The sequence below is a fragment of the Zootoca vivipara genome, chromosome 5, assembly GCF_965207765.1.
Source record: "Zootoca vivipara chromosome 5, rZooViv2.hap1.1, whole genome shotgun sequence".
Lineage (NCBI taxonomy): Eukaryota > Metazoa > Chordata > Lepidosauria > Squamata > Lacertidae > Zootoca > Zootoca vivipara.
The window spans coordinates 68061033-68073212 of record NC_142588.1 but is presented as its reverse complement, the minus strand read 5'-3'; the positions used below and the strand labels follow the sequence as shown (position 1 = coordinate 68073212).

Sequence of the window (12180 nt, the reverse complement as noted above, 5' to 3'; positions counted from 1 at the left end):
CTCTCCCCCGTGCGTCTCTGTGTGTGTGTGTGTGTGTGCGCGCGTCTCTTTCTCTCCCTGTGCGTGTCTCTCTCTCAGTGTGTGTGTGTGTGTGTGTGTGTGTGTGTGTGTGTGCGCGCGCGTCTCTCTCTCTCCCCCCCGTCCGTCTCTCTCTGTGTGTGTGTGCGCGCGTCTCTTTCTCTCTCTCCCCCGTGCGTCTCTGTGTGTGTGTGTGTGTGTGTGTGTGCGCGCGTCTCTTTCTCTCCCTGTGCGTGTCTCTCTCTCAGTGTGTGTGTGTGTGTTTGCGCGCGCGCGTCTCCCCCCCCCCACAGAGAAAAGGTTCCGCTTCGGCTCGTCATTCAGCCGCGCGCGCGCGCCAGGGGCATGGGCCCAAGCCTCGTCCCCCTCGCGCTTCCCTCACAAGCATCTCAGAGCGGGACGGGTCACGGCCTCCCTCCTCATTCCTCGGCCGGCGTGAGAGAGCCCGGGGAGCAGAAGGATCCCAGGTTTAACCCCCAGGTACCCCCAAGTTTGAAATTCTGGAGAGCTGCTGCCAGCCTGGTTGACAGTAAAACCTGGATAGCACAGTAGGCTAGAGTGTGGTGTTTATAATGTGCGCGGAAGAGAGCACCGAGTGTCCTGAGCCAGTGGGACCCAGTTGTACCAGCACTTAAAAAAAAAGACACCCCCTGAAAATAAGCCACCGTGTGTTTTTTTGAGGAAAAAAAGTTATAAGACGGTGTCTTAAAAAAGGGGAAACACGGTAGCAGTAGGCAGAAGGTTCAAGCAGACACGATGAGAGGGAAGACAAAGTCCTGTTGCATCCATGGAAGCTGCCAATCAGAGTTTACAATTAAGATTTATACCCCTCCCTTCAAGCACGCTATCCGGATGGCTTATCATAAAATACTAAAAACACTGTAAGATAACTCATAAATAAAAATAAGCTAAACATGGAAAATTGGTAAAAAGTAGCATTAAAAATACTACCAAAACAATCAGAATAAAACAAAACGAACACAAGTTCACTTGAAGCTGGAAAAATCAGTATGGGCACCAGGTGTGCCTCTAAAATTAGGGTGGCACAACTGATAAAGTCCCTCTCCCTGGTGGGCTCCCACAACATCTTTAGATGGTGGGAAAACCTGGAGAAGGGCTTTTGATGATGACCTCAAACTATGGAGAAGTGCATTTGAAGCAGATGAGGTCCTCCTCATTGTCCCTGTGCAGGATGAAGTACATGGTGTGGGGCCACGTGGGTCTTTTCAGTGGTAGCCCCCTGCAAATGGAGGTTCCTACTACTGTACGGAGGACCCCTTCTATTTAGTTTCAGGCAGCTGTTTAAGGTACACCTTTTTAGGCAAGCCACGGGTTAAAAGCGGGTTTAACCGAAACATTTACCTGATCTGATAAATCGATTGGTTGCTGCTGCTTTTGGTAGATTCCTATTTAGTAAATTGTTATGCAGCTGTTGTTTATTTTAAATGTTGTGTTAATTTATTGATTTTATGCATATATGTATGTGTACACACACACTGCCCAATAAAACATCTTGCCTTTCCTTTTCTTGGGATTAATTCACCCAATCACCTACATGGGCTCTGTTTGCAGCTCCTACATCTGGTTTGTATTATTCTGTTTTCTGTAATGACCTTATGGTAGACAAGCTATTCTCAAGTATTTTCAACAGCTAAAATAAAATATATTTTCCTAAGTGTTGTGTATTGAATTTGCAGGCACAGCACTGTAGCAGAGCAGCCAGGAACTAGTTAAGGAAGGTAGTGATTGCTTTTAATTAACTTCACCTGGTTAGGTAGGCTAGCCCAAGTGCCTATATATAGCAGCAGGGCTGGGGGTTTTGCGTGTCTTGTTACTTGCTTGCTGCCATGAATAAAGATGCTACTGGCTGGACTCACTATTTAACGCTAAGTATGCCTGGTTGGGGAAAGTTTTGTTTTCTATTTGGTTATGCAACACAGCTGTATCATAACTAATAAAAGTAGTGATGCCTTGTGGGAGACATGGGGTAGGCGGGCAAGGTATGAACCTCCAGGTGTTGAGACATCCCTCAGCATCCCTGACTACCATCGATGCTGACTGGGGCTCCTGAGAATAAGGACTCTGGAGTAGGCTAACCCACGAGCCACAAACACCCATTCCTGGTTCTACGGGGGAAATAGCAGCAGCAGCCACGAATGTGTGTGTGTTGTACATGAGGGCCCAGCAGAAGATGTGCCAGCCAAACGCCCTTGGCCAGGTACTCGAGGCGAATTGGGGGGGGGGCGTCCAAAGAGAGGCCTCCAAGCAAGCAACGGGTTAAAAGCGGGTTTAACCGAAACAAACGACCAACCGCACTACGTGCAAACCCGAATCGCCGCCTCCAGCCGCCTGCGTACCACGTGACAGCTAAATCCACCCACTCGCCTCCGCCGCCTCCTCGCCACCACCCGCCAATCACCAGCACCGCCCGCCTCCTCCAGCTTCCCTAGGGTCAGTGGGAAGAAAGACAACACTCCTTCCCTCTCTCCCCCCCCCCCGCACGCCTCCTATTATCGCGGGAGCCGTTTGGAGCTCTCGCGAGACTTGGCGGCCCCACTCTGCTCCCCCTTCCTCCCTCCTCCCCGCCAGCTGCGCTCCTCCCCTTTCCTCCTCCCTCCTCCTCCTCTCTCTCTCTCTCTCTTGCGCCGCCGCCGCCCCCGCCGGATCTGTCTGTGTCTCTGCGTGAGGGGAGGGGGGGCCTGTTCGGCCCTGCGCACTGAGCGATGTTTGGCCGCCATCGCGGCGGAGAAGGAGGAGGAGGCGCAGGAGGCTGAGGGAGCCGCCGCTGCCGCGTATAGACGGCCACTTGGGCCTGCCTCGCCTCAACCTCGCCTCTCCGTCCGCCCTCGGAGTGAAGGTCGCCGCCGCCTGAGGGGGGCTTCTCCCCGGTCCCGTTTCCCTCTCCCCGCCCCTCAGGAAAGGGGGGCTCCGCTCCCGCCGGGCCCGAAGATGTCGAACCTGAGCAAGGGGACCGGCAGCCGGAAGGACACCAAGATGCGGATCCGAGCCTTCCCGGTGAGTGAGGGAGTGAGAGGGACGTCGCGGCGCCGGGCCGGGACCGGGGCCTGGCGACGAAACGAGCCGCCGGCCGCGGCCTTGCGTGCAAGGGAGCCCCGTCTCTTCGTCGCCCGACCTGGCTTGTCACAGGGGCGTCTGTGGGGCGGCGGAGGGAGCGGGCCGCGGGCACTGAGGGGAGGCCCTCCGGGGAGCCCCTCAGGAGAGGCTGTCAGCGGGCAGGGAGCCCAAGTTCCCGTCCCAGGAAAGGGAGAGGCAGGTTAGAGGTCCCGGCGCCCCCCCTCCCCTCGCCCCAGCAAAGGGGCTCTAGGGAGATCTCGGCTTTTCCCTCGGGCCCTTGACAATGGCCTGCCTAGTACAACGCCTGTTATTTAAATAATAATAATGACAATAAATTGCGTGAAGATCCTAACACACACACACACTCGCCCGAAGAGTCCAGCGTCATATTTGTTCTGTATCAACTTCAAACTTGTGTGTGTGTGTGTTTTTGTCTCGCAGTATCAATAAATGAAGCTGAATATTGTAAGGATTTTGACACCGGAGACGACAGTTTTTATGACATTCCCCCCCCCCCCTCTGTGGGGTTGTCATATGGGGAGGGAGCATTTTCGAGGTGATTTGTACCGTAAATTACCTCATATCTTTCCTGACCGATAGTTGATTCAACTGAAGATTGAAAGCCAATGGACACCCAAGATCAAGGCCTGAGTTTTTTTGTTTTTTTGTAACGTAAAGTTGTTGTTTTTTTAGGATATCTGACTTGCTGATTGCCAAAGTACTGGAGTGTTTATACACATACATACATGCTTAAAAGGAGATGTTTCATTGTATGTTTTTTTAGACTTCAGCAAAAGTTCTTGTTGCGTTTGAGTCAGGAAACTAGTGGCAAATAATTGTTGCCTTACACAAAGAAACTGGCTCTACCTGTTTATGTGAATGAACTAACAACTGTCACTGTCAGCATTTGATCAACCTGCAGTTCCATTCTCAAAATTAAACTTGTATTTATATCTTTTAAGTTATTACTGCCCAATCCTATTTACTCAGAAGGCCAATTGAAACTATTAGTGTTTTCTTCCAAGTCAGCATCATAAGATTAGGAAAATCAACTATGACAAACAGCAACAAAACTTGCTTATTATATATTTACCCTGTTTTTCAGCTAAGATTGACTCCCTGAATGATAATGTAATAGATTCTGAAGATAAAGAGATCTGTGTTTTTAAATAAAGTGCTGTGTTCTTAGGAGCTATTGGAAGTACAACATGTTAGTCAAGTTAATTTTGAAATGTCTTAAAGTTGGTTTTGGCTGCCTGAATAGCAGTGGGAGATGCTATCATGATAATCAACAAGGACAGTTGCTTACAGTGTTTTACAATTATTCTCTAAGTAAAACATATATTACAAGTGTTTCTTAAAGCCTTTTAAATTTGGATAATGAGATTTATGCATCAAACACTTGGTTGTATATGGAAGTTGAACAGATTGAGAGAAACAAAGTTTGCAGTCAGGGTAAACAATGTTCATTTTCCTTTCTTGCAGATGAGCCTATAAATTATTAGTGGGTGAAGAATGTTCACACAGCCTTCTCACACAAAATAGAACATTGTTTTCCCTGTAAAAGTGGTTTTTGTTAGCAGTTGTCATAATTGTGGCTCATTTTAGAAATACATTTTAAAATAGCTGTATTTAATGCCTACTTAGTGGGGAGGGTACATAGACATCATGAGCTGAAGATAATTAAAATAACCATTGTTAAAGCAAGCTAACAATAGTCTTCAACATTTTTGGACCTGGAACTGGCCTTTAACTCAAAGATGTATTTGGGGACCCAGTTTCTTTGTATTTTCCCCCTTACTATATATTTGTGTTTGTGCGTGCATGTATGTATGTATGTATGTATTATGGTAGTGCTGCAGTTGCATCCTACCTTGGATCAGACTGATCTGGAACTGAGTCCAATCCACCAGCTGGAGCTTATTTCTAGACAGGTTTATATACAGTGGTACCTTGGTTTAAGAACAGCTTAGTTTATGAACAACTTGGATTAAGAACGCTGCAAACCTGAAAGTAGCCGAACATGTTCTGCTTCCTGTTGAATGTGTTCCATTTGTAAATTGAGCCCCCCACTTCTATGGGAAAGCACACCTTGGTTTAAGAACACTTTGGTTTAAGAACAGACTTCTGGAATGAATTAAGTTCGTAAACTGAGGTACCACTGTATATATAAACTGCCATTCTTTACCATCCAACTTCCAGCAGCAGCAAAACAAAGCAAAAACAACATTTTTCCCTTGAGGCATACCTTTTCATTTTTGGGGATGGGGATGGGGAGCATATTTTTAACTCAGCTCCTTAGAATATCATGGGGAAGGGTTGTGTCTAAGTAATTTGACTGAAAGCTGTCAGTAGGCAAGAAGTTGTCACTGAGCTACCGATGGAAGCAAAGATCTTAAGTACATGGGTACCAAGCATGGTGCAACTTATTCAGCAAAAAAGCAGCATTAGAAAATCAAGAGGAATGACAAAAAGATAGATGCCCACAATTCAAAGGTGAATTATGGGGATATTTAACCACGATCTACACTAGTTTATACATAAAGTATGTACAATGTAGTATTGATCACATGCTGAGACAGCCTTACTTAGTCCATATATTGACCTTGGATTGGGTTGATGAAAGTTTTGAATTTGTGCTAGTGGGTTGTAAAATTTTGTGGACAGAATTAATTGTTACGTAAGTAGACTTGCATTTGTGCCTTAACCTTCCTTTCCCTCAAATAACACCCCCCAACCTGCTCCCCAAATCCGCTCCAGAAGGCCTTCTAGCCTTCTGTTCTACTTGTGCACGAACAGCATACAACCCTGTGAGAGACCCCTAATAAAATCTGATGGGTTACACTTAATGACCTATAAAGTGCCTTCTAACCGACTTTATCATTCATAGGGGAACACACTGAGAGAAAGCATATTTTTCTTTGGGAGTTAAGGGATCAACTGACCTAAGTTCAGTATAGTAATTGAACAGGTCATTATATTGATCACAATATCTGCTTTTTAATTCAGTGCCTGTTATGTGATCTTAATGTCTGTTAAATGTCAAATGAAGTAAAGCAGGATATAGATGTAATAAATAAAAGTTCTTTTGCTCCAACAGAAATTTGGACAGATTCTGAAAACCTCTCCATCCCCTATAGCAAAGCAATGCAGTCTCAGAAAGTTTAGGAAATGGTTGGGGCAACATCCAACTGTGCTTCTACCAAGAGTGATCTTAGAAGTCCATGGTGTCCTAGCTCAGTTTCCCACCCTTTTTATGACCATGGCCCTCTTCTGACCTTGTTTCCTTCCTGTGGCCCCCCATGGGTGTAGCCAGTGGGGGCAGGGAGCAGTTGCCTCCTCCAGTAAGTAAAAATCAACCTAAATATGATGTTCTGCCCCCCCCCCCCAAAGCCTGCCCCCCAACAAAATCCTGGCTACTCCCATGCCCCCTCATCCTACTGGTAGAAAGGTAGCTATTTAAATGTTTTGTTTGTAAATAGAACATGTTTTATTTATAATCTTTATTATTTATACAAAATACAATTACATAAAATGATAGGATAATGAAATATTGTTGAAGCAGAAAAACCTAGAATCATGGAGCTGGAAGGGGCCGCAAGGGTCATCTTTCTCGTACAACACCATGCAATGTAGGAAACTCAGCTAAAGCATCCATTACAGATGACCATCCAACCTGTGCTTAGAAACCTCCAAGGAAGGAGAGTGCAGAACCTCCTGAGGAAGATCCACTTATTTGACCTCAATTATTTGACACAGAGGAGAAAACCTACAGATAAAGTCCAAAAGGCGTGCAGGAAGTTTTGTATAGGAGAATTTTAAAAGATCTTGTCATCTGGAGTAGTCCTGGCTGCCTAGATAAAACACTATCCCCTCCACACCTTTACCTGGGAATAAGGCCCACTGAATTCAGTGCAACTTTCTTCTGAGTAGACACTTAGTTATTTACTAGATGCAAGTCAGCAGCACCAGATGACTCCACTTGGCTAGGCACTGGAGTGGATTGCACACTGCATCTTGCAGAGTCAGGCCCAGGCTGTCACCAGGCCCAGCACTGGCAGCAGCAACAAGCAGCTCTGGCTCACTCATTGCCACACCACCACCACACTTACCTGACCTGGGGATTTTGGATTGCGGGCTCTACTGGTCAAAATTGGAGCCTCAGTGATCGCCCCCTCTCGCCGGAAACAATCCAGGATTTATCCAAGAACACATACATGGCAAAAAGGAGCTCTAGGTCCTGGTGGGCCGACCCCTTACCCGCTTGTGATTGGCCAAGCAGATAGCCAGCCGATCAGAACTTTTTTCTTTCTCTTTTAAAAAAGATCTCCCCCTTTCACTTCTCACATTCCTTTGTGCCCTAGCCTCTGTTACACGATTTTCACCTGTGGGCCCCTTGGACTACCCTGGCCCCCCCAGGGGGCCATGTGACCCCTGGTTGGGAAACACTGCCCTAGGTGATGATTAAACCTAGCCATACTTGTTTGTTTACCCCTTGCCTGCCTCTGCATAGACTCCTTACATGGTGCTTTTCTACAAGCTTTCCTTCTGCACCCACCTCAGGCAGCGACTTTAGTGACAGTGGTAACTTTTCCCTGTAGGGCAGGGATTGTTAGCCTGGTGCCTGGTGCTAACAAATGCTTTTACCAGTGCTCTAGGGCAGATGCCTCAGACTCTGTGAAATGGGAGTCAGTGTGAGGTGGCCACCTTGTATTTTTTTTCCTGGTGCTGAGGAATGCTTCCTGTTGCTATTGGACAGAGACAGCATCAGTCTGTTTGTAAAAAGTTAATATTGTGTAATCTCCACAGTAAGGACCAGCAGGACATAGATTGCTTCCCATAGTAAACATAAGGATGTCATGGGTGGTGATCTCCTATTGTGCGTTATGCCATGCTCCCCGTGGCAGCCATTTTGTGTTCTACCACAACCTCACCCCAGCAGTTGATTTGTAATGAGAACCCTCATCACTCTTTCAAAATTCAAAAGTTGTCCTCTGGTCCAAAAAGGTTGGTGATTCCTGCTATAGGGAGTGGCCAAGTCAGACAGCAATAGATTTGGTATATTGTTTAAGTTGAAGACTTTGTGTCTTACTTAAATATTTTGTGAACAAGGACACTGCAAAATATTGCAGATTGGTGTAAACACTTTTTATGCAGCAGTCCTACTAGAAGGTGACAATTCTGTTTTTGAGCCCATTGTTCACTGCCTAATCCCTTTCAGCCTCTTTCTTTGTGAGGTACCCAATAGCCTACTTTAGGAGATACATTTGTAGTTGTTTCACATTTTCAGTTTGAATAATGATGCGTTTTCTGTTTGATAGAGGTGGTGGCCAATTCATCTAAGTGAAATTTCAGCAAGTGTTTGTTGAGTTTCCCAGTTTGGTAAGTCATGCAGCCTTGCAATTCTGAACCCCACATCTGGCTGGAGGGAGTTAGAAAGAAATAGCAGTGGCTCTCCGTAGGGAAGCGCTTCACCAGCAGAGACACATACAGTCATACCTTGACATCCGAACGACTCGACTTCCGAAGTTGACAACCCTGGAAGTCTTTTCGCCGTGCGCGGCCCGCGAATGCGCAGAAGCGCAAAATCGCGCTTCGCACATGCGCATAACGGGCGCTTCGACTTCCGAAGACTTCGACTTCTGAAGACGGCTGCAGAATAGATCGTTTTCGTAAGTCGAGGTACCACTGTAATCTGCCATTGAGGGACCCTGCTATGCCTTCATATACTTAGATCTACCACTGGCGGTCTTTCTCCCAGTGGTAGCAGGCATTAGGCCTCAAAATGGGAGTTTCTGGGCCAGGACATAGGCAGCCTTGGATCCAAGGTTCTTTCATTCATTCGAAAGGCCCTAAATTGGATCCTGTATGTCTGGTATTGGTGTAACTATTTAACACACACAGATCAAAAGGAGAGGTAAGTCCACCCCCCCACCCCCTTCTGTTCTGGCTGGTGTGTTTGTTGGCAGGATTTTAGAAGTGCTGATAGATTCTGGAACTTTGCACACATCCCAATCACATTTAAGGTTGAACTAGTTACAAACTAATCACAGGCCTTTTCTTTTACTTGCTTGTTATGGTGGTGGGGGCAAGACTTCAGTGTGCAGTAGGAGGGTATTTTTATTGCAATTATTTTTATGCTGTCTCAGGGTGCATTACAACAATCAAAAAATACAAGATTAAAATCTGTTAAAGCAAATTGCTGTTGAGAGAATAGGAGGGTCTTAAAAATAGAGTTCTGTTTGAAGCATATTGTCACTATAACACTCAATCCTGTGCTCAGTCTGGCATTTTGTCCAATTAGATAATGCATCTGTAATAAGGGTTGACAAAAGGTGCTTTCAGCTGCTTTCAAAAATCTCCATACTAAAAAAATCACTTATTTTATTTCAGAGTTGTCTGTTTTTCAAGAACTTTTCCCATTTGTTATAATTGAGACTATAAAATTGTGCTAAGCTATATGTGGTGAGGCAGCCAAGTATGTTTGTTTGCATACCTGCCCCATTCACAAGAAGGTCTACTTTTTACCCCCGCAAAGTGTGGATGCTAGAAATTGAGCTTCCTCCACACTTGCTGTTTGGAGAAAAGAGCCTGAAGGGATGCAGGGTTCAGGATGTAAGGTATGGGAGGAGGTAGAGTTCAGCTGCTCTCAGCTATAAACTTTTTGCTGGAAAATGTAGATTCTTATCACCATACATTACGGCAATGGATGTAAAGATTTTTTTCTTCCTGCCATGTCTTGTGTGGCCCTTAACAGGAGCCCACAAATCCTAGTTTACCTTAGTAGGTCACATGTGTGGAGGTGTAATCCTTGACATTGCACTGTACCCTGAGGACCAGAAAAAATATCTGCTGCCCTTTCCATTTTCAAACCTGCCACAGTGGAGGAAATAATTGTTCCCACTTCAGGCCCCTTGCACAATCTAATAAGCACAAGTTCTAGCCCTCCTCTTGGGCTTGGAGTTGGAGCCGAATAGGGGATTGTCCTTTCAATTGCATTGTTTTTTGGAGGGCCTCTGGTATAACACAGATGTAGAGATAACTTCTCCCCTCCCCACATCCCCAGCTTTAAACTCAAGAGAGTTTAAACTCAAGGGGTTTGTGTATGTTGCATTGTGCTTACAAGAACTCATCATGGTAATTGGAATTGTGGACCCTTGGCAAGCCTCAAATGTAAATATATAAAATTCATTTTCATTACCATTATTACTCAGTTATCAATAAACCTAAAACATTGATAATGAAATTATGGCTTTGGGGTTGAAGAAGTCTTAACAAGTATAACTTTGCTCATCTGCGTGTCCAGAGATCTATACCCAAACACACACTTCCTGATTCCTGTTATAGAAGTACATGTACTTTATTTGTATCTTAGTGTTTGGTTTATATCCATTTCTGTGGTGGGAAGCAAGAAAATACTTCACATGTATTACTTTTATTTAGAAAAGCCAATAGTAGTCTCTATGCAAAGCCAAAATGCAAACTTTGCTTCCTTGAAATATTTCTTCTTGCTATGAATTTTTGATAACTTAGGGGGCTATATTTGGAAGTATAAAGCTAGAATGTAGGTGCTGAAGTTATCAAACTTATTTTAAAGATTCCTAAATTTAAAGTCCTGAATCCTAAATTTAATGAAGAATAACGGAACAATGAAGAACACAAAAATTGAAGAATGACACCTTGAGAGTCTTATGATCCTCATAATTTGGAATTCTAATAGTGAAGACAAACATAAGTATGATGGAACTCGTTGAAATGTATATTTAATGCCATGAAGAGAAATGTGCTTTTACAGCAGTAAATGTGTGTTCAAACAATTTACAGCACAATCCAAATATTACATCTGTTTTTACTGTAAGAACACGGTGAACAGTAAATACAATGTTGCACTTGATCTTAGCCAAAAGGCCGAGAAGCGATGTTTTTTGACAAATTCAGAGTTTATTAAGCAGTTGGAAAAGAAAGAGAAATTTTAAAATGGAGTTTAGTTTTGAAAAGGTATAAATATATTTATTTAATATGAACATATTAACACAGGAGAGAAACAGATGCACAGCTTCTGGCTTATGTGTTACCTTTATCACACTTGACAGTTTCTCCATGCTCCACCACAACATGTAGCAGTGGCTATCATATGATTTTTTTCACATTTAAAAAAGAGTTTCTACATGAGCTCCACCTGTTCCTAATAATAGCAGGTGTTGGCAGTGGCATGGAAAGACTTCATACCAGAAAACCATATGATTAGTCATACTGCATGTTACAGCAGCAACATGCAAGAGCTGATAATTGGTGATAATTTACAACTTTCCTCTTCATGAAAAATGTAATGTCTGGACTGGCTCCAGAATGTAACTAATAACTAATGAAAAACCACAGTAAGGTTTTATAAGTATATCTGATCTGAAGAAACTCAAAGCATATTGAATTGACAGTTACCTTCAACAGGAAAAATGACAGAATTTATGGAGATTGAGGTACTTGATATTTACAGAGAATGGAGCCTTGCTTAGATATAGAACACCAATGAAGGCAAGGCCAAAAATCATTGTCAGGGTAACAGGAAAGTGTGTTTAAGAATTCTTGGATAATCTACAGTCATTCAAATGATGACAGTCTGATTACATTAGTTAATCAGTATTGGACTCTAGAATTCATGGGACAGTGGTACATTCATAGGAGACTAAAGAGCAAATGGTTAAAAAGGTAAAGGGACCCCTGACCATTAGGTCCAGTCGTGACCGACTCTGGGGTTGCGGCGCTCATCTCGCGTTATTGGCCGAGGGAGCCGGCGTACAGCTTCCAGGTCATGTGGCCAGCATGACAAAGCTGCTTCTGGCGAACCAGAGCAGCACATGGAAACGCCATTTACCTTCCCGCTATTTATCTACTTGCACTTTGTTGTGCTTTTGAACTGTTAGGTTGGCAGGAGCTGGGACCGAGCAACGGGAGCTCACCCCGTTGCGGGGATTTGAACCACCAACCTTCTGATCGACAAGGCTCTGTGGTTTAACCCACAGCGCCACCCACAAAGATAGTACTAATGTCTTAAAAACAAAAAAACTTGGTTTAGTGTCTGTGCTTGAA

At 44.6% G+C, this 12180-nt stretch overlaps 1 protein-coding gene across 2 annotated transcripts in view; it reads left to right on the top strand.

Moving 5' to 3' along the window:
- Nucleotides 1-2736: 2736 nt before the first annotated feature.
- CUL3 (cullin 3) overlaps nucleotides 2737-12180 on the top strand; it is a 52324-nt gene continuing 42880 nt past the window's right edge. For both annotated transcript variants that reach the window (XM_035132753.3, XM_035132752.3), the window contains exon 1: nucleotides 2737-3033. In XM_035132753.3, coding sequence (XP_034988644.1) covers nucleotides 2968-3033 — 66 coding nt within the window. In that variant the 5' untranslated portion in view covers nucleotides 2737-2967. The remainder of the gene's footprint in view (nucleotides 3034-12180) is intronic.